Consider the following 26786-nt stretch of genomic DNA (forward strand, 5'->3'; position numbering starts at 1 on the left):
ACGTGACTTAGACGTCTATATTCATTCATGTATTCACGACTAGCTGTACTACCCGGCTTCGCCCGGGACTTTCATCCACCACGTCCGGCCGCCTTTGTCTCCCCAGTGGCGATGTTCACACCTCAACAGTTACTCGTTTTAGGCTGAGTCGACCTAGGGGAGGCCCAGAAGCGGTTTAAATAATCGTCGCCGGTGGTGGCCGTGAGCGGGAATCGAACTCGGGTCGCCGGGTTCGTAGCGTAGCGCTAACCACTACACTACAATGCGTTACGCTTCCACACACACACAGACACAAAAACACAAACACACAGACAGACACACACAGACACACAGACACAAAAACACAGACATACACACAGACAACGCTAACGGCTACACTACAATGCGTGACGCTTCCACATGCGAGGGTCACGTGACAGATTTGACGTCACAGCTCACTTGCTGTGCAAAAAATCTATACATTATTGAGCTCCCCCCCCCTAAAAAAACCAAAAGTGTATTTGTATAATGTTTGCACGGTGTACAGTCTGGAAAGTACCCACATGGCAAACTTCCAGTTTGTTGCATGTCGGGAAGTACGCTAAACATTTTGAACATACAACACACACAATCACAACTTTGCCTTTTATATATATTTGGAGATGCAGTGAAAAACTTTCCCAAATTCATCACGCGGTTTCAGTTTTTTGATTTTCAGTTTGATTTATTTTGGTTATAGTCCCGTGAGTCATTCGGCTCTTGAATCGGGTGCAACCACAACAAGCAACACAACAAAAACACGACCAAGAAAAACATCTTACAGTGACTATGTGTGACTGTGCAAACAGCACTGTCATGGCACGCAATGAGAGGGCAAATGTCATAAATATTCCTGTAAGCCCTCGCATCTTCAACATTAATGTTGCCATAGAAACGTGGGGTTTTTTGCTTCATTAAAAAAATTATTATCTGTTATTTTAATTTTATTTTCTATCTACGTGACTTTACCGAAAGAACCAAGAATATTAATTCCTGCAGTCACCAAAGTTTAAAGTCAAAACATTCACACACGTTGACAAAGCCTCACCTTGTGTTGTTGTGGGCAGGTGGCTTCTGATAACAAGAGCGGTATAGCAGCTCAAGCGGGCTTGGCCTGGTAACAAAAGAAAATAAAAACTGCGTGAATATTGACAATAAAACAAAGTTACAAAGTGACGAGCCGGGTGAAGACAAATTAAACTTAAGCGAGATAATTAAAGTGAACGCAATCAGGCGAGGGCAGGAGGCAAGGCCACGCGTGGCTAGGCCCCGCGTTGTAAAGTTCCAACCTGGACATCGATTCCCATGCTCGCTGCTACTCAACTGACATCCCTACGAGAGAGAGGCTCTACCTTGGTAAACAACAACAACAACCACCACCATGAGAATTTCTCACCTCGGATTTCAGTGCAAGCGCGGATCGGCAGCCTCCTGTTACCTCGCGACGTCACGCGAGTAAGCAGGTAACATGACGTCACTTCTGGGGTAAGAGACACGCCCCTCCCATAATAAGCGGCTCGGCAACTGAATAGATTATGTTAATGTGAACTGGCCATATCTCGAGGGATGGGGCGTGGCTGCTGAACTCGACGGCTTCAACGGACACATTATGTTAATGAACCGCCAGTCACTGGGTGTAGCTTTGCCCAAATAAGGATTGGCACTGGATTGACATCGGCAGTGACCCAAGCGGTGACATCACGCTCAAGAGCGCTGTGGACGAGGTTGGCAGAGTGTGAATACCTTGGTGACATGACGTCACTAGCGAAGTACACCTCCCGATGGCACTTCATGCCGATGAGGTCATGCTGAGTGGTGACGTCGCAGAGCGGGGATGGAGTTTAAGTTGATTTAGCTTCATTTTCCATTGCCCCCTCCCTTGGGTGCGTGAACGCAGCAACAACAACGTGGACATTGTGTGTGTACATACACACACTGTGTGTGTGTATGTACACACTGTATGTGTGTACGTACACACATACAGTGTGTGTACATACACACTGTGTGTGTGGGGGTAGTGGGGGGCAAAGGTGGTGCATTAGCCAGTCATCTGAGTCAGTCGACCCATGGCATCTTATCAATTTATTTTAAAAATTGTATTATTTTTATTTATTCGTATTTTTTAATTTTATTTTATTTTGTTTATTTTTTGTATTCTATCTACGTGACTTTACCGAAAGAACCAGGAATATGGTAGCGCATTCTCTATTTGTTGCAGAGGTTCAAAGTTCAAATCCGACAGGCACACCTGGCCACCCCAGTAACATTCACCACAATATGCGCTGTTCAGCTTCACGGCGGATGTAAAACAGAGTATTGTGTCACTCACAACGCACAGGTCATTGCATGCTGGTGTCACGGTCAAAATTGTGGTAATTCCAAACATTATCCAGAAACTCTACAACGGAAATGTTTGGCTACGTTTGGTTTGAAAGAAGTGTTAGTCAAACAGAATGTGTATTTGCGTGCGCGTTTAAACGTATCTTTGTACGAGCGGTAGGGCAGCGGTTAGCGCTACGCTGCGCTACGAACCCGGAGACCCAGGTTCGTTTCCCGCTCACGGCCAACACAGCCAGTGACGATTATCTGAACCGGTCCTGGGCCGTCCCTAGGTCGACTCAGCCTAAAAATGAGTACCCAGTGTGATGTGAGCATCGCCGCTCGGGATACAAAGGCGGCCGGGCGCGGTGCTGGCTACCCACCCCCCTCGTGTGCCGTGCCAGCCTTCATAGGTGCTCGCTAACAGCACTTGCCCCTAGAGTCTGTTAATGCTCTACCGGGGATCTTTGTTCTTGTTGTTGTGTACGAGTGGGGAGCGGTAATTTAGTGGCTATCGCACTGCACTCCGTAACCCGGTGACCCAAATTGGATTCCTGCTCATGACACACAACAGTGGCAGATATTTAAACCAGTCCTGGGTTTTCCCTACATTGATGTAGTCTTGAATTACTTCCTAGTGTGGTGTGTAAATATCAGGGGAGACAAAGGTGGCCCGGTGCGGTGTTGGCCACCCTCCCCCTCGAGTGCCGTGCGTGCCGGCGTTTATAGCTCACCAACAGCACTTGCCCCAGCAGTCTGTTGAAGGCTGTACGGGGGATCTTTGTGTGTGGGTGTGTGTGTGTGAGTGTGTGTGAGTGTGTTTGTGTGCAATAAGATCAGGCAATGACTGGCAGAGAAAATTGCTTGAGATTATTTTAAAAGCATGGGTTTAGAAAAGTGAACAAAGCATGTCTCTATTATGTGCATTACCAAAGAAGGGTGCATTGGGTTCAAAGCCATCCGCATAGCCTCAAATCTGCATTAATGCCAATTTGTCTCCGTTTCTGGTAAGATCATAGTATTACAGGAGGTCCTCTCATGCGCTAACCCAGACTGGTATGAGTGCACGATCTCTGTATGTTTTTTTTATTGTCCTTAACTCAAATCAAACAATATGCAGTTCAGGTCAAGACATTCCTTCCAAGGTTGAGATGTTAATGCATTAGCTCTGTTCGTTCATATCTGCCCATCTGTCTGTAGCATGGCATTTCGATAACCCTCTTAAAGATGTATGGACTGATGCTGTACAGGATGTGGAGCTGAGTGGACTTGCCGATGACCGGTACCAGCGGTGTCAAGATCGGCCTCTGTGGAGGAGGCTCGTGAAGCACGCTGCTGGGCAATTGGAGGCAGTCGCCCTCCAGTAACAACGGAGGGCGGATGAGCGACGCTCACGACGAGCGGAGCGTCAGCCACACCAAGTCGGTGCAGTGGTGCCTCTGTCAGTCATCTTATTGAGCACATGGCAACTTGGGTCTGTCCTGTGAGCTGGCAGAGAGCCTTCGACACATCACGTGGCCTCAACACGTAAGACAAAACTATAATTCGTGTTGTAGAGAATGTACCTCCTCCTATACGTGTAACTTTTAAGTGGTATGCCTTGTAACTGATGAATGATCCGAGTGTGCTACCTATTTCAAAGACAATGATTTGCTCCAGATGCTTCGTGGAACACAAAAATACCGTTTGACCTGTATCACAAGTACAACGGGTCTCACCTGAGTTCTCTGTACAGGTTACTTTCAAACACGCACACACACTTTGTCCTAACATCACTTATTCAATGTTTGACCCTTACAGATAAAATGTTACAAGTATGCACACAACCAGACAAGTATACATTCTAAATTATTGCCAGCCATATTAACAAAATTGGATTACTGCAGTGAAATATACTGCATCACGTTACATCGTATTAACAAGAAGCTTTTACAAAAAAGTTGCACAGTCTGCTTCACAGTGTATGTAAAACATACTATTGTGTCATTCAAAACGAGTAGGCCATTGCATGCTGGCGTCTGAGTGAAAATGTAGCAAATTCTAAACATTACCTACAAACTACACAACTGAGATGACACATCAATCATCGCCCCCTACTGACAGGCTCTTGTCCACATGCAGGCCGGTGCAGGGCCACCACCTTGTGCCACACAGGGGCAGCTGCTACTTGGGGATGCTCTTCGAGTGTTTCAGACGAGGTACGACACAAAACTCTGAGTTGCGGAGGCGATTAAGCAAGCACCATGTAAAAGCAATTATTATGATAAGATAGTGAATGCTTGGGAGCTTATTGGCTCTTGTTCCTGGTTAGAGATCGACCCAACCCACGGGCCCACAAAGTGTTCAACTTCACATTCTTGTCATTAAAGGCCTGTGACAAAGGTGCATCTATTGTAGTGACATCGTCTCTGGCTTACACATCTACCGGGTCTCCACTTGACTTTGTATTGTCTAGGAGGAAGTCCACCCACACCTCCACTTCCAGAAACTGCTGGGAGTTGCCTCGCTCTGCCTCACAGTCAGAATTCTCCTCCTGATTCACGATGTGAAGGTCCCATTTTGGAGTTGAATCTTCACCTTCACATTTTACCTTCACCTCTTCGCATTTCACCATCACTTCTTCACATTTCACAATCACCTCTTCATATTTCACCATCACCTCTTCATATATCACCTCGATAACTTTAAAAGTGTCCAAGCTGGGATTTTCTTCCGGTTCTTGTTTCATGAGGGATGGGCTCATTGCGGCACTTTGACTTTCACAAGCTGATTTCAGACTCCACTCCTTGCAGATCTTCTTATGCTTCTGTGTTCTCTGGTGTACTTCAAGATTTGATGAACGTGCAAATGCCTTCCCACAAACACTGCACTTGAAGGGTTTCTCTCCCGTGTGTGTTCTCTGGTGTAATACGAGATTATATGACTGTGTAAACGCCATCCCGCACATCGTGCACCTGAAGGGTTTCTCTCCCGTGTGTGTTCTCTGGTGTAATACGAGATTATATGACTGTGTAAATGCCATCCCGCACATCGTGCACCTGAAGGGTTTCTCTCCCGTGTGTGTTCTCTGGTGTGTTACAAGAGCAGATGACTGTGCAAACGCCTTCATGCACACACTGCACTTGAAGGGTTTCTCTCCCGTGTGTGTTCTCTGGTGTTTTTTAAGAGCAGATGACCATGAAAATGCCATCCCACACACACTGCACTTGAAGGGTTTCTCTCCCGTGTGTGTTCTCTGGTGTGTTACAAGATTACATGACTGTTTAAACGCCATTCCGCACATCGTGCACCTGAAGGGTTTCTCTCCTGTGTGTGTTCTCTGGTGTTTTACAAGATCAGATGACTGTGCAAATCCCTTCACGCACACACTGCACTTGAAGGGTTTCTCTCCTGTGTGTGTTCTCTGGTGTTTTTTAAGAGTAGATAAATCTGAAAATGCCTTCCCACACACAGTGCACTTGAAGAGTTTCTCTCCCGTGTGTGTTCTCTGGTGTTTTTTAAGAGCAGATGACCATGAAAATGCCTTCCCACACACAGTACATTTGAAGGGTTTCTCTCCTGTGTGTCTTCTCTGGTGCCGTGTCAAATTTCCAGTCCGATCCGTGCCGTATGCATGCTGGTCGCATTGTTGACTTGTCGTACCGAGCTGCGCTGAGTGCCTTTGCTCCATCAGACCAATTCTGCAGAGGAAGCGTCAGCTGCAGACAGAAAAAAAAGAATATCCACACCATCTACACGTCAGGCACAGAGGAATGCACACGTGACTTACACGTCTATACTTATTAATATATTCATGATGTAGTGAAAAAGTTTCCCAAATTCATCAGATTTGATGAACGTGAAAACGCCTTCACGTACAGAGTGCACCTGAAGGGTTTCTCTCAACGGGCTGTTATGGCACGCATTGAGAGGGAAAATGTCATTAATATGCCTGGAAGCCTTCATATCTTCAAGATGAATGTTAACCAAAAACTCTAAGCACACAATTTCGGCTGTCTGACTACAAAAGGAATATTTATGAAAGCTAAATTCAGCTGACATAGCAAAGGGTGTTGAAAACAATACTATTTGTGTTTTGCAGAAATGCATGAATTAATGTTCAATCGCAACTTAGAGGTGTGAATCCAGGCTCAGATGTCCTTGAATGCTGGGATGAACAGTTCCGAATTCAGCTGCATGTGTGTGCTGTGTTCACCTCCTGTTTCCATTCTTAGTAAGAGTTCCAGAGGAAAACAAAAATAAACTATTGTTTTGATATAACCTCCGTGTTCAACAGAGTTAATAGACTTTACTGCAAACACAAACTTGACAGTATCACACACTGCCATGAGTAAACAGGTGGTGGTGTGACCAGAACCATGCCTGGCCACCTTCATCTGCTCAGCATTAATTCTTCCTCACTCCACCAAGTAATGAATCGAGGATCAATCAACACAGCCGAGGCTATCCGTGTCTCTGTCTCTCTCTCCCCGTGGTGAAGGTGTTCCCCTCCACACATTCAGAGTCAACAGCGGCACGCGCTTAGCGTCTTTGACCGATAGATACATTGTATTGTTGGTTTTTTCGGTAAAGTCACGTAGATAGAAAATAAAAATAACAGATTAAATTTAATAAGATAAAGACCACTTGTGTTGCGATCGAAACCTCGTGGGTTTTTGCTTAATTTAAAAAAATGATTTTTCATTTAATTTAGTATCCGTTATTTTTATCTTATTTTCTATCTACGTGACTTTACCGAAAGAAGCAAGAATATTAATTCCTGCAGTCACCAAAGTTTTAAGTCAAAACATTCACACACGTTGACAAAGCCTCACCTTGTGTTGTTGTGGGCAGGTCGCTTCTGATAACAAGAGCGGTATAGCAGCTCAAGCGGGCTTGGCCTGCTAACAAAAGAAAATAAAAACTGCGTGAATATTTACAATAAAACAAAGTTACAAAGTGGCGAGCCGGGTGAAGACAAATTAAACTTAAGCCAGATAATTAAAGTGAATGCAATCAGGCGAGGGCAGGAGGCAAGGCCCCGCGTGGCTAGGCCCCGCGTTGTAAAGTTCCAACCTGGACATCGATTCCCATGCTCGCTGCTACTCAACTGACATCCCTACGAGAGAGAGAGAGGCTCTACCTTGGTAAACAACAACCACCTCCACCACCACCATGATAATTTCTGACCTCGGATTTCAGTGCAAGCGCGGATCGGCAGCCTCCTCTTACTTCGCGACGTCACGCGGGTAAACAGGTAACATGACGTCCTTCCAGGGTAAGAGACACGCCCCTCCCATGAGCAGCGCTGTAATTGAATAAATTATGTTAATGAGCCCAGCCCATATGTCGAGGGATGGGGCGTGGGTGCTGAACGCCTCCCAATCAACTCTCGACGGCTTCAACGAACACATTATGTTAATGAACCGCCAGTCACTGGGCGTAGCTTTGCCCAAATAAGGATTGCCACTGGATTAATATCGGCAGTGACCCAAGCGGAGGTGACGTCACGCTCAAGAGCGCCGTGGACGGGGTTGGGGGAGTGTGAATACCTTGGTGACATGACATCACTAGCGAGGTACACCTCCCGCTGGCACTTCATGCCGATGAGGTCATGGGGATGGAGTTTAAGTTGATTTAGATTCATTTTCCATTCCCCCCTCCCTTGAGTGCGTGAACTCAGCAACAACAACGTGGACATTATTGTGTATACGTACACACTGTGTACACTTTGAGGCCACGTGAAGCGTCAAAGGCTCGCTGGAAGGAGGAAGTCGCGTGACAGACTCAGCAGTTGCGATGGGTTAACCGACGGATGGCTATCGATTAGAAATCACATATCCCCGAGTCTCACCTGTGAGTGGCACCACCTGACGCTGTTGTGGATCCCCACGTGGCTCGGAGCCTCAAAAGCTCCGTGACTTCCGGGTGGTAATACAAAGACAAAGGTCCCCCGTGTAGCCTTAACAGACTGTTGGGGCAAGTGCTGTTAGCAAGTAGCAGCACCACCTATGAAGGCCGGAACGGTACACGAGGGGGTGGGTGGCCAGCACCGCGCCCGACCGCCTTTGTCTCCCCAGTAATGATGTTTGCACATCACACCGGGTACTCTCTTGAGGCTGAGTCGACCTAGGGGAGGCCCAGAACCGGTTCAAATAATCGTCACTGGGTGTTGGCTGTGAGCGGGAATCAAACTCGGGTCGTTATGTTGGTAGAGCAGCGCACTAACCACACACACACACAGACATACACACACACACAGACACACACACACAGACACACACATACACACACACAGACACACATACAGACACACATACACACATACAGACACACATACACACACACAGACACACACAGACACACACACATACATACACACAGACATACACACAGACACACACACACAGACACACACACACAGACACACAAACAAAGACAAAGATCCCCCGTATAGCCTCAACAGACTGTAGGGGCAAGTGCTGTTAGCGAGCACCTATGAAGGCCGGAACGGTACACGAGGGGGTGGGTGGCCAGCACCACGCCCGACCGCCTTTGTCTCCCCAGTCGCGATGTTTACACACCGCACCAGGTACTCATTTGAGGCTGAGTCGACCTAGGGGAGGCCCGGGACCGGTTCAGATAATCGTCACTGGTGTTGGCCGTGAGCGGGAATCGAACCCGGGTCGCCAGGTTCATAGCGCAGCGCGCTAACCGCTACACTACCGCACACAGACACACACATACACACAGACACACACACACAGACACACACACACAGACACATACATACACACAGACACACACACAGACACACACATACATACACACATACACACACATACATACACACAGACACACACACAGAACGTGAACGCCACCGGTGACGTTCGCCTCAGTCGATGGCCCCCAAGCCGCTGCTGGAAAATCGTCGTTTCGATTTGCGATTATCGATTTGAAATCGATTACTTAACCACGTGATTTGGTGGCGCTGCGTTTGGCAGTGGGGCAACGGGCACACAAAACAATTAGCCAAACCCGAACTCAACGGCGTCAGTCGTCGTTAACTCCGGCTTTAAAAAGGGGGGGAATAATATTTAATAGGCGACGTTTCGGGTAACGGACCTTTATCGCACGGTGCACGACCGGCGAGAATCGATATCCAGTGAGCGTCTGTGGCATCGATTAAACGGGAATAGGCCGATTCTAAAGGAATCTACAACCTTCGATTCCTTTGCTCTCGATTTAAAGAGTCGATTCTTGGCGCGCGAGCGTCACTATTCTACTCACGCAGCGCGGCTTGGTTTTATTTTTAAAAGTTTTAACTTTCACGTCTCGTTAAGTTGCTTTAGGAGTCTGTAGTTGTACGAAGTATACCGCAAGGCGTACAGGCCGCAACAATCGAGGCGACTCCTGCGCTTACAATCGCCGGCGGATCAAAGCATCGCCGAAGGTTGATTTGGGCCTAACTCTATCATCATCTGTGCCAGACGTCACGATCATCATCATCATTACAGAGAGAGAGATTGTTCACGATCATCATTACAGAGAGAGATTGTTCACGATCATCATCATTAGAGAGAGAGATTGTTTACGATCATCATCATTACAGAGAGAGATTGTTCACGATCATCATCATTACAGAGAGAGATTGTTCACGATCATCATTACAGAGAGAGATTGTTCACGATCATCATCATTACAGAGATACATTGTTCACGATCATCATCATTACAGAGAGAGATTGTTCACGATCATCATCATTACAGAGAGACATTGTTCACGATCATCATCATTACAGAGAGAGATTGTTCACGATCATCATCATTACAGAGAGAGATTGTTCACGATCATCATTATTACAGAGAGAGAGATTGTTCACGATCATCATTACAGAGAGACATTGTTCACGATCATCATCATTACAGAGAGAGATTGTTCACGATCATCATCATTACAGAGAGACATTGTTCACGATCATCATCATTACAGAGAGAGATTGTTCACGATCATCATCATCATTACAGAGAGACATTGTTCACGATCATCATCATTACAGAGAGACATTGTTCACGATCATCATCATCATCATTACAGAGAGAGATTGTTGAGTGATTCACTTGGGGCCTTGACAATGTGTCTAGCTTAGTGGTCTAATCACCACACCGTGGTGTTGTTGTTGTTGAGTGATTCACTTGGGGCCTTGACAATGTGTCTAGCTTAGTGGTCTAATCACCACACCGTGTTGTTGAGTGATTCACTTGGGGCCTTGACAATGTGTCTAGCTTAGTGGTCTAATCACCACTCCGTGTTGTTGAGTGATTCACTTGGGGCCTTGACAATGTGTCTAGCTTAGTGGTCTAATCACCACACTGTGTTGTTGTTGTTGAGTGATTCACTTGGGGCCTTGACAATGTGTCTAGCTTAGTGGTCTAATCACCACTCCGTGTTGTTGTTGAGTGATTCACTTGGGGCCTTGACAATGTGTCTAACTTAGTGGTCTAATCACCACACTGTGTTGTTGTTGTTGAGTGATTCACTTGGGGCCTTGACAATGTGTCTAGCTTAGTGGTCTAATCACCACACCTTGTTGTTGAGTGATTCACTTGGGGCCTTGACAATGCGTCTAGCTTAGTGGTCTAATCACCACACCTTGTTGTTGTTGTTGAGTGATTCCCTTGGGGCCTTGACAATGTGTCTAGCTTAGTGGTCTAATCACCACACCGTGTTGTTGTTGTTGAGTGATTCACTTCGGGCCTTCCAACACCGCCGGCGACGATTATCTAAACCGGTTCTGGGACTCCCCTAGGTCGACTCAGCCTCAAATGAGTAGCTGGTGTAGCGGTGTGTAGTAGTAAAACATCGCTAGCACTGGGGAGACAAAGGCGGCCGGGCGTGGTGCTGGCCACCCACCCCCCTCGTGTGCCACAGTGCCGGTAGCCTTCATAGCTGCTGCTCGCTAACAGCACTTGCCCCTACAGCCTGTTACAGGCTACACGGTGTGGGATCTTTGTGTTATTGTTTGGTGTAAACATGTCAACATGTTGTGAAATTCTATTCCCGTGGGCGTCGAGGGGATGGCCATACCCTGGGCACGCCAGGTGAAGGCAGTGGCAGCAAGTATTCAAATCGCCATCACTTTCCATCTCTTTGGGGGGGGATTGAGTGTTTCCCCCTCGCACGCCACGTGGAGTTTTCTCCCGGTGCTGCGATTTCCTCCCACACGTGTATGATAACAATAATAAGCACAACTGTTATTACATCTTAAAATAAAATAAAAACTAAATGCAGGACACTTAAGAAAAAAATGTTTCACTCGATGTGGCTCTTGGATCAATAGGCACGTGTCAGCTAATTATAGCATTGTGTGGTCACAATGATCAGGAGCACGGGGTAGGCCTTACGTTGAGGGAACTCCAGTTGAAGAACTTTGATGTTAAGCTAGATTCATCTTCTTTGGTTCTTTCGGTAAAGTCACCACCACGTAGAATGAGAATAAAATAATAAATTAATAAAATAAAATAACACGATAAAATTCTCACGACGTTTCGGCCACAACACAAGTGGCCTTCATCAGGTGAAGGGACAGCGCTCGCTGCAGCGCTGTCCTCCAGACAGTCTCGTCCCTTCACCTGATGAAGGCCACTTGTGTTGTGGCCGAAACGTCGTGAGAATTTTATTGTGTTATTTTATTTGATCAATTTATTATTTTCTCATTCTACGTGATGGTGACTTTACCGAAAGAACCAAAGAAGATGAATCCTTGCAGTCACGAAAGCTTTAAATCGACAAATGAATCTAGATTCTCATTGTCAGTGCAGCAAAGCACAAAATCAATACAGTAACACCATGAAAATACAATTACCGATTGACGTATTGGGAAACTTGTTGCATTCGTATTTTTAAAAAATGTAAAAATTGCAGCAACAACGCTGTTTGCCCCCACCTCCATTAACGCTACAGCGTAAACAGACGGGCGGTGGCAATTAAAAAAAAAATGATTCCCATTTAAACTTGTAAGTTGCTTTGCCGAGAGATCTCGCTGGTGCCATCTGGATTGCTCTGCAGCAGTGGTGCTGTCTTAATAAATTCCACATTTGTTTTTTTTCTTGCGTGCACGTACACGGTGTCTGTGCGTCATGCAGGAAGACGGCTATCTGAGGAGTGTGCAAAGAATACAACATGGAGGGGAACGACAATGAAACCTTCGGCCGAAATTTGGGCAGCAGTTTTTCCACGCTCCCCGACTTCAAAATACGGTGCATCTTGGGCAGTGTTTCAGAGAATGAACGAGGTCACCGTCAATCTAGGCAGGTCCGGGAGCCATCGAGCCGTGGCCAGAGTCAGCCAGGGCAAGGTCGCGGTCAAACGGGGCCATTCCAGGTGATGTTGGGTCACGGGTGGTGTCAGATGGGACAAGGTGAAGGTCAATCTAGGGGGCAAATCCAGGGGCCATCGGTTCAAGGTTGGGGTAATAAAGGGCAGGGTCAGCCGGGGGAAGGCGACGGAGTGGCAATTCAAGGCCACAATCAGCCAGGGCAGGGGCCATCGACTCAAGGTTGGGGTAATAAAGGGCAGGGTCAGCCGGGGGAAGGTGACGGAGTGGCAATTCAAGGCCACAATCAGCCAGGGCAGAGCCAATATCACGACGGGAAAAAAAAACCCCAATTGGGCCGAGGTCAGACTCAGCCAAAACAGGGTCAGCATCAACCCGAGCAGGGCCAGGGACTGTCAGGGCACGCCCATGGTCTGCTGGGGCAAGGCCGAGGTCAACCTAATCAGGGCCTGAGTCAGCCAAGGCAATCTCTCTGTCCACTGGGCCAAGTCCAGGAGCCATTGGGTCACGCTTGGGGTCAACTTGGACAAGGTCAAGTGGGTCGTGGTGAAACTGGACAGGTTCAACAAGGTCAAGCATAGAGGATGCTATTGCAAGGTCAGTCAACTTGGTCATGGTCAAGTGACACCGCCAAGGTCAAGGTATTCGTTTCAGCTGTGGATCATGGCCCCGTGTATCGCCTGGCTCCGATCTGTAAACCAATCGCGCCGCTTATTTTACTTAAAACGATCTCAATCCTCCGATGTCCACATTGATCGCCGAGCACGAATTCCGCTTGCGCTTTTCAACCGGCGTTTGACGTCAGAAGTACGGTGCGGCGCTCTGCTTAGTCATTGACGATAACGATGGTTAGGCAGCGCTTGCCCCAGGAACGCAAGAGGCGGTACGTCCGTCACGTCGCGATGAAAAGCGGCTCGTCCTAGGTGTGCGTGCCTAGGGCAGGTGGACCGCGTTGGCTAGGAGACGTTAACTACCTCGCCTGGTACACAGGAGGGTCGGGGGTTCGATCCCGACCCCTGACGCCTGTTGCTGTGTATTTGGAGTTTGTGTGTCTCTCTCTCATCATCATCACGGTGGCTAGGAGACGTTAGCTACCTCGCCCGGTACGCAGGAGGTCGTGGGTTCGATCCCAACCCTGACGCCTGTTGCTGTGTATTTGGAGTTTGCGTGTCTCTCTCTCATCATCATCATCATCACGGTGGCTAGGAGATGTTAACTACCTCGCCCGGTACGCAGGAGGGTCGTGGGTTCGATCCCGACCCCTGACGCCTGTTGCTGTGTATTTGGAGTTTGCGTGTCTCTCTCTCATCATCATCATCATCACGGTGGCTAGGAGATGTTAACTACCTCGCCTGGTACGCAGGAGGGTCGTGGGTTCGATCCCGACCCCTGACGCCCGTGCGTTTGAAAGTTTGCGCGTTCTCCCCACGGCGGTGTTGATGTTGCTCCATGCCCTGCATTGTTTCCCCGCGCATTTAGAAAAACGTGACGTTTAAGAGTAATGCGGCTGATATACATTGACACGTGGTGAGGAACCACTTTGTTGAGCTTATCAACTGTGGCCAGGTCGCTTCTGAACAAGAGCTACGTATCCGAGCGGGCTCTTACGTGGTAAAATAACAAGTTTAGTTTCGTTTAGTTGATGGGTTCCTTTAACGCTGGCTTTTGTCTCCAAAGTTTTTTTGGAAAAAAACGGCTGATATACATTGGAAAAAAACTTTTGGTCAGTTCGCCGATTTTTCTACAGGGCAAGCACTTTATATCAGAACGCAATTTTACTGAAGATTTATTCATATTTATGATGCTCATCATAACCTCTCATTGCCGACAGACACCCCGACTGAGCTGAGCACTAAACCTCAGTTGGAAAGTTCTAAAAAGCGATACGTGTGTCAACGTGTACCAATGTACATCTCGTGCGGTGCTATTATGAACGATGTACTTTAATACTCTTTGGTTCTATTGGGTAAAGTCACGTAGGTGAAAATAAACCCAATAGAACCAAAGAGTATGGATCCTAGCAGTCACGAAAACTTTAAATCTAGGATGTACTTTAACTTAATTGTGCGCAATTTTTGTTCGCAGCTCAAGCAAACATCACTGAGCAGCATCAACCTCGGCAGAGCACGCCGCCGCCGCCGCTGCCGCCGGTGCCGCTTGATTGGCAAGAGGCAAGATGACTCGCTGATCACATTGAAACGTGCCCACAGATGTGCATCGTTATTTCACATTAATAATACGGTCATTCTAAGAAAATACCGATTCATCTAGTTTCATATTCTCGGTTCTTTCGGTAAAGTCACCACGTAGAAGGGAAACAATACAATAATAAAAATATAAAACAATAAAATTCTCGCGACGTTTCAGACATCTGAACAAGCTGCCAAATCGCTCTCCGTGGTACTGACGTTTAAAAAAAACTTTTTTCAAATTTTCTTGCTGTGGTTTTCACACCTGACGATGATCGCTGCTTGTGTTGCAGTCGAAACGTCGTGATAATTCAATTGTTTTATATTTTTATTATTTTATTGTTTCCCTTTCTACGTGGCGGTGACTTTACCGAAAGAACCGAGAATGTGAATCACTGCAGTCACGAAAGCTTCAAGTGAAAATTTATTTAGTTTCACGAAGCTTGGGGCTGCTGCCACGGTGCGCAATGGTTCAGCACGTTGGACTTGCGGTCCACAAGGTCGTGATGTCCAGGCGTGCCAGGTTTAATAGGCACGTGTCTACAATGTCCCACCTCTGTCCACTCTGCAGTATATATTGGTACACCGCAGTTGAATGGCAGGCCGCATGTGGTGGGGTAAAGTGTGGGTACTACCATCACTTCCAAGACGTCTCCCCAGCATGGAGGAGTTCAGCCCCTAGTGATGGTTTCTCTACCAAGACGTCTTGAACAGCGTGGAAGAGTTCAGCCCCTAGTGAGGGTGTCTTTACCAAGACGTCTTGAACAGCGTGGAAGAGTTCAGCCCCTAGTGAGGGCTTCTCTACCAAGACATCTTGAACAGCGTGAAAGAGTTCAGTCTCTAGTGAGGGTTTCTCTACCAAGACGTCTTGAACAGCGTGGAAGAGTTCAGCCCCTAGTGAGGGTTTCTCTTCCAAGACGTCTTGAACAGCGTGGAAGAGTTCAGCCCCTAGTGAGGGTTCCTCTACCAAGACGTCTTGAACAGCGTGGAAGAGTTCAGCCCCTAGTGAGGGTTTCACTTCCAAGACGTCTTGAACAGCGTGGAACAGTTCAGCCCCTAGTGAGGGTTTCTCTACCAAGACGTCTTGAACAGCGTGGAAGAGTTCAGCCCCTAGTGAGGGTTTCTCTACCAAGACGTCTTGAACAGCGTGGAAGAGTTCAGCCCCTAGTGAGGGTTTCTCTTCCAAGACGTCTTGAACAGCGTGGAAGAGTTCAGCCCCTAGTGAGGGTTTCACTTCCAAGACGTCTTGAACAGCGTGGAAGAGTTCAGCCCCTAGTGAGGGTTTCACTTCCAAGACGTCTTGAACAGCGTGGAAGAGTTCAGCCCCTAGTGAGGGTTTCTCTTCCAAGACGTCTTGAACAGCGTGGAAGAGTTCAGCCCCTAGTGAGGGTTTCTCTACCAAAACGTATCCCCAGCGTGGAAGAGTTCAGCCCCTAGTGAGGGTTTCACTTCCAAGACGTCTTGAACAGCGTGGAAGAGTTCAGCCCCTAGTGAGGGTTTCTCTACCAAGACTTCTCCCCAGCGTGGAAGAGTTCAGCCCCTAGGGAGGGTTTCTCTTCCAAGACGTCTTGAACAGCGTGGAAGAGTTCAGCCCCTAGTGAGGGTTTCTCTACCAAGACGTCTTGAACAGCGTGGAAGAGTTCAGCCCCTAGTGAGGGTTCCTCTACCAAGACGTCTTGAACAGCGTGGAAGAGTTCAGCCCCTAGTGAGGGTTTCTCTACCAAGACGTCTTGAACAGCGTGGAAGAGTTCAGCCCCTAGTGAGGGTTTCTCTACCAAGACGTCTCCCCAGCGTGGAAGAGTTCAGCCCATAGTGAGGGTTTCTCTACCAAAACGTCTTGAACAGCGTGGAAGAGTTCAGCCCCTAGTGAGGGTTTCACTTCCAAGACGTCTTGAACAGCGTGGAAGAGTTCAGCCCCTAGTGAGGGTTTCTCTACCAAAACGTCTTGAACAGCGTTGAAGAGTTCAGCCCCTAGTGAGGGTTTCTCTTCCAAGACGTCTTGAACAGCGTGGAAGAGTTCAGCCCCTAGTGAGGGTTTCTCTTCCAAGACGTCTCCCCAGCGTGGAAGAGTTCAACCCCTAGTGAGGGTTTCTCTACCAAGACGTCTTGAACAGCGTGGAAGAGTTCAGCCCCTAGTGAGGGTTTCTCTACCAAGACGTCTTGAACAGCGTGGAAGAGTTCAGCCCCTAGTGAGGGTTCCTCTACCAAGACGTCTTGAACAGCGTGGAAGAGTTCAGCCCCTAGTGAGGGTTTCTCTACCAAGGCGCCTTGAACAGCGTGGAAGAGTTCAGCCCCTAGTGAGGGTTTCTCTTCCAAGACGTCTTGAACAGCGTGGAAGAGTTCAGCCCCTAGTGAGGGTTTCTCTACCAAGACGTCTTGAACAGCGTGGAAGAGTTCAGCTCCTAGTAAGGGTTTCACTTCCAAGACGTCTTGAACAGCGTGGAAGAGTTCAGCCCCTAGTGAGGGTTTCACTTCCAAGACGTCTTGAACAGCGTGGAAGAGTTCAGCCCCTAGTGAGGGTTCCTCTACCAAGACGTCTTGAACAGCGTGGAAGAGTTCAGCCCCTAGTGAGGGTTCCTCTACCAAGACGTCTTGAACAGCGTGGAAGAGTTCAGCCCCTAGTGAGGGTTTCTCTACCAAGACGTCTCCCCAGCGTGGAAGAGTTCAGCCCCTAGTGAGGGTTTCACTTCCAAAACGTCTTGAACAGCGTGGAAGAGTTCAGCCCCTAGTGATGGTTTCTCTACCAAGACGTCTCCCCAGCGTGGAAGAGTTCAGCCCCTAGTGAGGGTTTCTCTTCCAAGACGTCTTGAACAGCGTGGAAGAGTTCAGCCTCTACTGAGCGCCCTCTAGTGGAGGCCCTTTTGCCAGCAGTGATTACGATCAAACAATTTCAGATCTGTGCCTTAAACCTTTTTACGTTCACAGCACTTGGCAAAGACGTTTTGAGGGAAAGTATATTTAAAAAATAAAAAAACCGTGTATTTGTGCTTGTACATGACTTGATCGAGTTTTCGGTTGAAATGGAGTAATAATAATCAGTTCAACACGTAGGCTTTCGCGACCAATTATATTCGTATAATAAATGTTTTTTTGGTTATATCGCGTAAAGTATGAATGTGTAAATGTTGTGGATTTACTCTCCGACACACCGGTGGGCCGGAGTAGTAATTCACTGGCGCGTTTTGTTTACGTGACAAACCTCACTGGCTGGGTCGGGTGGTGGAGGGTAACGACACACACTTACGCGAGCCAACCCAAGAACGTTTATCGCGAATAATCGGTCATCGGGCAGCGGAAAATCTTGATGTGTTCACGACACTACGGCTTGGGAAGCTGCTGACACACGCTCCTCATGCCGTGTGTTGTGTTTGGTTGGTTTTTTTTCTTCGCAGAATAAAGATCACGTGTCAAGGACGTACAATTATTTGCGCTGTGAAATGAACAAGTTGAACATGTGGAAGGTCAGAGTTCACTCTGAGCTCAGCAAAAAGGAGGAAGCTGTCAGAATGGCCCAGGAGACGGCCGACGCTCTGCAGAAATCAACTCGACAAACACAGGTGGGTAGCAGCAGCAGTAAGTGGTCTCATTTCTCTAAAGCAGTGCTTCTCAGTGTGGTCACTCACCCCCGGTATCGCCGGTGGTCCACCACGCTCCTCCGGGTGGTCCTCAGGGCTGTGAGTAACACAGGTGGGCAACAGCAGCAGCAGTAAGTGGTCTCATTTCTCTAAAGCAGTGCTTCTCACAGTGTGGTCACCTTCCCTCCCTCCCCCGTACCACCGGTGGTCCTCCACGCTCCTCCGGGTGGTTCGCGGGGTTGTGATGCAGGCTGATCCGGAGAGTAATTACAATGTACGTCATTATAATTATTAAATTAAACTCGTGATATTCAAAAATTAGGTGAGGAAAAACGACCTTAACCCTCGGGTCTAAATGCGCCCCCCCTAAAAAAAAACCTCGTAGCTGCGTTTAAAAAAATAAAGCGTTTGTATTCCCGTAATATGAGTGATTTAGTGTTACTGCTATTTAGAGAAACAAGCAAATGCATTTTGTCGCTAGGGGTGGCTGAGTTGGTTTGCGGGCCGACGACTTGTCGAGTTTCCGCGGAGTATTTGTGCATTGCGCGCGGTCATTCTCTTGGCCTTTAATCTTTGGTTACTTCGGTAAAGTCACGTGGTAGGTATAAAGATGATAAAATGTCCACGACGTTTCGATCGCAACACCTCAAGCGCTTTGTCCTCGGGCGGTAAAAAAAGTAATCCCTGCAGTGGAACTGCTGAACCAGCGAGAGAGTCCTGTCACAACAACAACAACAGCAGCAGCAGCAGCAGCAAGAGGTTTAATTTTTATTTTTTATTTTCGCCTGAGGACGACCGCCGCCTGTGGTGTCGCGATGGAAACGTCGTGATTTGATTCATTATTTTGTGTTGTATTTTTATACGCGCTACGCGACTTTACTTGAATGAAAGCAAAGACTGTGGATTCCTGCGGTGACGAAAAACTTCAAATCTCTTAGTCTTATTAAATTTTTATTTAAATATTTCGTGACTGCAGGGATTCATATTCTTGGTTCTTTCGGTAAAGTCACCGCCACGTAGAAGGGAAACAATAAAATAATAAAAATGTAAAACGATCAAATTATCACGACGTTTCGACTGCAACGCAAGCGATCATCGTCAGGTGTGAAAACCACAGCAAGAAAACAATTTTCACCGCCGCTCTTTAAAAAAAATTCTTGCTGTGGTTTTCACACCTGATGATGATTGCTTGTGTTGCAGTCGAAACGTCGTGAGACTTTTATTGTTTTATATTTTTTATTATTTTATTGTTTCCCTTCTACGTGGTGGTGACTTTACCGAATGAACCAACGATTATGGATTCCTGCAGTGACGTAAACTTCAAATCTCTTCTTCGTCTTCTTCTTGATTCTTTCGGTAAAGTCGCCACGTAGAAGGGAAAAAATAAAATAATAAAAATTTAAAACAATAAAATTCTCACGACGTTTCGACTGCAACGCAAGCGATCATCATCAGGTGTGAAAACCACCGCAAGAAAAAAATGTCACCGCCACTTTTTAAAAATTTTCTTGCTGTGGTTTTCACACCTGACGATGATTGCTTGTGTTGCCGTCGAAACGTCGTGATAATTTTATTGTTTATATTTTTATTACTTTATTGTTTCCCTTCTACGTGGTGACTTTACCGAAAGAACCAAAAATAAATCTCTTAGTCTTGTCGACTAAAGCAGTGAAACGCTTTCATTCAATGTTGGTGTGAGTGGCTCCTCATTTCTCCAAACCCAAACATTTATTGTCAGCTAATCGGTAAACTTCATCAATCTTTTGACGTAGACACGTAGCCAATGATCAGGTTTGGTTTTCCTCAGTGCACTGTGTGTATGTTGAACTTCTTTCACACCGTACGTAGCCAACCGTGCTGTGTGTGTATATTGAACATCTTTCACACCGTACGTAGCCAACCGTGCTACGTGTGTGTATGTTGAACATCTTTCACACCGTGCGTAGCCAACCATGCTACGTGTGTGTGTATGTTGAACTTCTTTCACACCGTACGTAGCCAACCGTGCTGTGTGTGTATATTGAACATCTTTCACACCGTACGTAGCCAACCGTGCTACGTGTGTGTATGTTGAACATCTTTCACACCGTGCGTAGCCAACCGTGCTATGTGTGTGTGTATGTTGAACTTCTTTCACACCGTACGTAGCCAACCGTGCTACGTGTGTGTATGTTGAACATCTTTCACACCGTACGTAGCCAACCGTGCTATGTGTGTGTATGTTGAACTTCTTTCACACCGTACGTAGCCAACCGTGCTATGTGTGTGTGTGTATGTTGAACTTCTTTCACACCGTACGTAGCCAACCGTGCTATGTGTGTGTATGTTGAACATCTTTCACACCGTACGTAGCCAACCGTGCTACGTGTGTGTATGTTGAACTTCTTTCACACCGTACGTAGCCAACCGTGCTACGTGTGTGTGTATGTTGAACTTCTTTCACACCGTACGTAGCCAACCGTGCTATGTGTGTGTTTGTTGAACTTCTTTCACACCGTACGTAGCCACCTGTGCTATGTGTGTGTATGTTGAACTTCTTTCACACCGTACGTAGCCAACCGTGCTACGTGTGTGTATGTTGAACTTCTTTCACACCGTACGTAGCCAACCGTGCTATGTGTGTGTGTATGTTGAACATCTTTCACACCGTACGTAGCCAACCGTGCTACGTGTGTGTATGTGGAACATCTTTCACACCGTACGTAGCCAACCGTGCTTTGTGTGTGTTTGTTGAACTTCTTTCACACCGTACGTAGCCAACCGTGCTATGTGTGTGTATGTTGAACATCTTTCACACAGTACGTAGCCAACCGTGCTACGTGTGTGTATGTTGAACTTCTTTCACACCATACGTAGCCAACCGTGCTCAATGGGAGATGCAGTGGCATCTCAAATAACGTTGCTACATTTGCATATTGTTTCAGACTCATTAATTTCGTCTGGTTATAATCACGATTAGGTTGTTTTTGTGGATTCCCCATAGTCATCATTATGATTGGTAATTGTGTCCACTCATCATTCGTCATTGTTAACTAAAATAGAGAAACACTTGGTTTGCCAAGACAATAATTTAAAGGTACTTCTAATCTGTTTGTAGCTTCAACTGGACAGCAATAAGATTCGTGTCTGTGGTTCCTCAGCGATCGCTTTGTCTGCATGATTGACGATGCTTTATGAAACCCGAACGTCATTATCAGTGCTGTGTGTCAGATAACAATTATCAGACAACTGTGTTGAAGCGGTATGCGTCACCTCAGCGAAGTGTGTGTGTCGTGTTTCCTTTCAGCTTGAAAATGTACACCTCAGCGCGCAACTTCAAGACGTGATTGACATCAAAGGATATTTAATGGAGAAGTAAGAAGTTATTCATTTCCCTCGAATTTCATCTTTGTCCTCTGTTTAGGTTCCTAAACTTACTGGAGAAACCCGAAGAGCAATGAAGCTCTTTTTTTTGTAACAAATGTCCGGTAGATTTCAGAGATGTCCGGTGGACTCAGGGGCGAGGAGCCAGGATTTTGACTTTGGGGGGGTTGCTGACTTCAACATTCTGAGATATCTCAGTGTGTTTGTGTTTTCCAATGGGCACCACAAATGTATAAAACTAATTATTGGATTTGAGCTGCGGAGTTTATTAATAGGTCGGAGCCGCCGACGTGGCCAGTAAGTTCGATAAGTTCGCAAGGCTGCCGCTCAAGCAGCCTGCAGGGCAGCACGCAAGGTGGCAGCCTGCAGGGCAGCACACAAGGTGGCAGCCTGCAGGGCAGCACGAGGTGACATCACAAGGTGACATCACAAGGTGGCAGCACAAGGTGGTAGCCTGCAGGGCAGCACAAGGTGACAGCCTGCAGGGCAGCACACAAGGTGGCAGCCTGCAGGGCAGCACAAGGTGGCAGCCTACAGGGCAGCACGAGGTGGCAGCACACAAGGTGACATCACAAGGTGGCAGCTGGCAGGGCAGCAGCACAAGGTGGCAGTCTGCAGGGCAGCACAAGGTGACATCACAAGGTGGTAGCCTGCAGGGCAGCACACGGGGTGGTAGCCTGCAGGGCAGCACACAAGGTGGTAGCCTGCAGGGCAGCACACGAGGTGGCAGCCTGCAGGGCAGCACAAGGTGACAGCCTGCAGGGCAGCACACAAGGTGGCATCACAAGGTGGCAGCCTGCGGCATTTTGCAGCAGCCGGATATCCGGTTATCCCGATTGCCGACTTCCCCAAATTTTCAGGGGGGGGGGCTGACCCCCCCCATCCCCCCCTGTTGCTCCGCCCCTGAGTGGACTACTGGGTGGAGGTCAGAGGTCACGCCGGCAGAACAAACGAGCGACTTGTTGATGACACCAACATCCTCTCTGCATTTTCATTTTAAAAACTTTCGCGACTGCAGGAATTCACGTTCTTTGGTTCTTTCTGTAAAGTCACAGAAAACAACAAAATCACGGTGAGTTTTTATTTTGTTGTTTCCCTTCTACGTGACTTCACCGAAAGAACCAAGAATATTTTCATCTGCAATGCGCTTTGCCTTAAAATGGCGGATACGTTCCTACGAAGGTTTTCTGACCCGCCGTCCTTGCAATGTGTCCGTAAGGATCCGTGCCACCAGGCAGATGTGTGACGATCTGAAGGGCCAGTCCTCTTCAGTGCAACAAACATTAACCAGAGGTACATTCTCAACATTCGCCGACCATTGGACGTTGCCGGTGTTACACGTTTAGTGATTAAACTTGCTTGTCGTTGACTCACGTGGGTCACGTGCGTACGGTGATAATGGACGTTGACGGTGTAACACGTTTAGTGATTAAACTTGATTGTCGTTGACTCACGTGGGTCACATGCGTACGGTGATAATGACATTGACGGTGTAACACGTTTAGTGATTAAACTTGATTGTCGTTGACTCACGTGGGTCACGTGCGTACGGTGATAATGGACGTTGACGGTGTAACACGTTTAGTGATTAAACTTGCTTGTCGTTGACTCACGTGGGTCACGTCCGCACGGTGATAATGGCAGCTGAAACAGAACAAGAAGAAGTGGAAGCTGTTCATTCGTCGCTGAAAGCAGAACTGAAGGTAAAATGTGTGATGCTTTTTAAATTTTGTTTTCATTTAATTGTATTTCTTGAGAAACGTGTAACGGTATAAACGTACGCACGTGCACATTTAACATTAATGCTGGATCCCCGCTGTCATCCTCTCTTAAAGACGTTTGCGGTGACTTTCAGCGAATTGAATTTAAAGTCTCAAAATGACAAGAATATTGCGTTGTGCAAAGGTGAGTCTCGTGCCGGGTGACGCAATGCACGGCTGCTCAGTGATACGCAGAGCACTGTCGATGATGATCAATGACCGTTGTGGTTTTTACTGGATGAATATTGACGCGCTCAGCCACTTTGTCGAACGTGCGACGCGCGTGTGTCGTACGCAGTGGAAGCAGCCGTGGAAGCGACGGGGAGAGCGCGGTGGGACTTTGTAAACAAGTTGACGATTAAAGAAAGCCAGGTTCGCGCGAATTCATGAGCTCATCGCTTTTGCTCACATTTTAAATGCATGACGCGTGTGTCGTACGCAGTGGAAGCAGCTGTGGAAGAAATGGAAAGAGCGCGGTGGGACTTTGTAAACAAGTTGACGATTAAAGAAAGCCAGGTTCGGGCGAATCCACGAGCTGATCGCTTTTGCTCACATTTTAAATGCACGTTGGGATAAAAAAAAAATTGGATTAAATGACCATGCATTACCTTTTACAAACCAGTGTGTATATATATAGCTCAAACCCCAAGGGTCTGTTATAATTCAGGCTCATTAATTTTTGTTGATTTCAAATGTAAGAAATGCAGCTCCTAAAGGCATGCCTGTCTCAATCATAAAATATCCTTTGAAGATCAAAATCACCTTCAAATAAAAACTGATATATTAATGTTCCTATCCCAAACTATTGCCTTTAACGCCTACTATTGCCATTGTGTACAGTGTTCATACATTGCTTTTACAATTTACAAACGTCTGTATAACAATATAATGCTTAAAATGTGAATTATTTCCACTTTAGAACGTATTCAGTGCCCTAAACGCATTTGTTCAACGAAATATATGGGATCTGCACATTTCGACCTCTTTGTCTTGATTTCTCAAGTTCATTTCAGTCTGGTAAACACAACTTATCTGACTTCAATGATGACTTTCAAACCAGAAAACTCGCCTTGCCCAGCAGTAGGTCATTTCATAGATCCGTGCGTAAAGTCGTATTATTATCTTTGTCGTTCAGTAGTTAGCAAACAGAGAGTTCCGTCTTTTCGCTCTTAGGCCAAAGAAATGTCCGAGCTGTTGGAGTTAAAAAATGAAGAGCTCAAAATGGCCTCGCAAAAGCTGCAAGATTCCATTGAAAGCTGCGCTCGACTCGAAGAAACAGAGCGTGAGAGCACACTTCAAGTTGCCCGCTTTTTATTGCCAACGAGCCCGGATGTGTTTGTGCGTGTGCGCGGTGGGCAAATGTCTGCACGTCCCGACCGTGAAAGTCGATCCCGATTTCATTTGTTTTGCGTGAATTAACAGGCAACTTTCAAGCACGGCTTGAGCAAATGCAGAAAGAAAGTGGTACCCTGAAACTCGAAGTAAATCGCCGTCGGGAAATTGAAAGCACGCTGCAGGTGACCTATCCGTTCATTTTTTTTATTTAAAGCTTTCGTGACTGCAGCGATTCATATTCTTAGCTCTTTCGGTAAAGTCACCACGTTGAAGGGAAACAAAATAATAAAATATATTTAAAACAATAAAAATTCTCACGACGTTTCGACCATAACACAAACGGTCGTCATCAGGTGTGTCGGTTTGCATTAATTAATTTATTTTTAAACGGTGTTTAAACGGTGTTTTAAAAATAAATACATTAATGCAAACCGACACACCTGATGATGACCGTTTGTGTTATGGTCGAAACGTCGTGAGAATTTTTATTGTTTTATATATATTTTATTATTTTTATTGTTTCCCTTCAACGTGACTTTACCGAAAGAGCTAAGAATATGTATCCGTTCATATTTATTACATCGCTAATATTGTCTGCATTCCTTAACTGGATATTTTTAACGGAATGGTTTTCTTTTTGATTTAAAGCTTTTGTCACTGCAGGGATTCATATTCTTGGTTCTTTCGGGTAAAGTCGCCACGTAGAAAGGAAACAATAAAATAATAAAAATATACAACAATAAAATTCTCACGACGTTTCGACGGCAACTCAAGCAATCATCATCAGGTGTGAACACCACAGCAAGAAACATTTTTCACCGCCACTTATTCCAAATGTTCTTGCTGTGGTTTTCACACCTGATGATGATTGCTTGTGTTGCCGTCGAAACGTCGTGAGAATTTAATTGTTTGATATTTTAATCATTTTATAGTTTCCCTTCTACGTGGCGACTTTACCGAAAGAATCAAGAATAAGGAATGGTTTTCTCTTAGCCTTTTTGGAAAAGTCTCAAGCTTTTTTAACTGTATCTGAACAAATGCAGCGGGTCACCCGCCTCATCGATTTCATCATCGTACGGTCTGAATGCAGGCTGGGATGCAAAACGCGGAGAGAAGTTTTGCGGAGAAGGAGCGAGAGTTCACCGCAAGCACCGCGGGGCAGCGGCTGTCGTGCGACAAGCTGCAGCACGAACGTCGGGACCTGAACGTGATTGTGCAAAACCTGGAGAAGGCAAACGAAGAGTTGACAGCAGCAGCCAGCCAGAGGCAAGTGGTGAACTTTTACAACACGGAACGTGGCGCGTGCCGAGACATTAATCATCGATTTAAAGCGTTCGTGACTGCAAGGATTAATTGTATTAAATAATAAATTAATAAAATTTAATAACACGATAAAATTCTCACGACGTTTCGGCCACAACACAAGCGGCCTTCATCAGGTGAAGGGACGAGACTGCCTCAGCGCTCCAGCGCTGTCCTCCAGACATTCTCGTCCCTTCACCTGATGAAGGCCGCTTGTGTCGTGGCCCGAAATGTGAGAATTTTATCGTGTCATTTTATCAATTTATTATTTTATTCTCAATCTACGTGATGGTGACTTTACCGAAAGAACCAAAGAAGATGTTAATTATCGTTGCGTCGCTATTGTCACGTACTACGCTGGTTGACGCAGGAAAGCACCACGGTGGTGTTCTTCACTCATTTTCAGAGGTGGCGGAGGGCGAGGGCGGGTCGGGGGGGGTGGGGCACGTCCGCCGATAAGACACGGTACAGCGTGAGGGCCGCCACACGTTTTAACACTGCTGGGTTTGACAGCAGCACACGAGGACGACGACGACGACGACGATGGGGAGGTGATTTCAGATCTGGGTATTGTCAGGGGCCGCACAAGAGGCCACCAGGGGCCGCTCGT

At 46.8% G+C, this 26786-nt stretch overlaps 1 protein-coding gene across 1 annotated transcript; it reads left to right on the forward strand.

Annotated features, from left to right (window-relative positions):
* The first annotated feature begins 9678 nt into the window (after nucleotides 1–9678).
* Nucleotides 9679–26290, forward strand: LOC142917152 (uncharacterized). Its single transcript, XM_076061860.1, has 12 exons — nucleotides 9679–9769; nucleotides 12462–12575; nucleotides 14738–14823; nucleotides 18234–18398; nucleotides 21703–21770; nucleotides 22999–23072; nucleotides 23424–23482; nucleotides 23615–23684; nucleotides 23982–24055; nucleotides 24713–24821; nucleotides 24962–25056; nucleotides 25965–26290. The coding sequence occupies exons 2-12, from the start codon at nucleotides 12515–12517 to the stop codon at nucleotides 26238–26240; spliced, it is 1137 nt and encodes a 378-aa protein (XP_075917975.1). The 5' UTR covers nucleotides 9679–9769; nucleotides 12462–12514; the 3' UTR covers nucleotides 26241–26290.
* The last annotated feature ends 496 nt before the right edge of the window (nucleotides 26291–26786 follow it).

Source organism: Petromyzon marinus, unplaced genomic scaffold (assembly GCF_048934315.1).
Source record: "Petromyzon marinus isolate PM22_M1 ecotype Great Lakes invasive population unplaced genomic scaffold, UKy_Petmar_22M1.pri1.0 PM_G_Scaffold_43, whole genome shotgun sequence".
Lineage (NCBI taxonomy): Eukaryota > Metazoa > Chordata > Hyperoartia > Petromyzontiformes > Petromyzontidae > Petromyzon > Petromyzon marinus.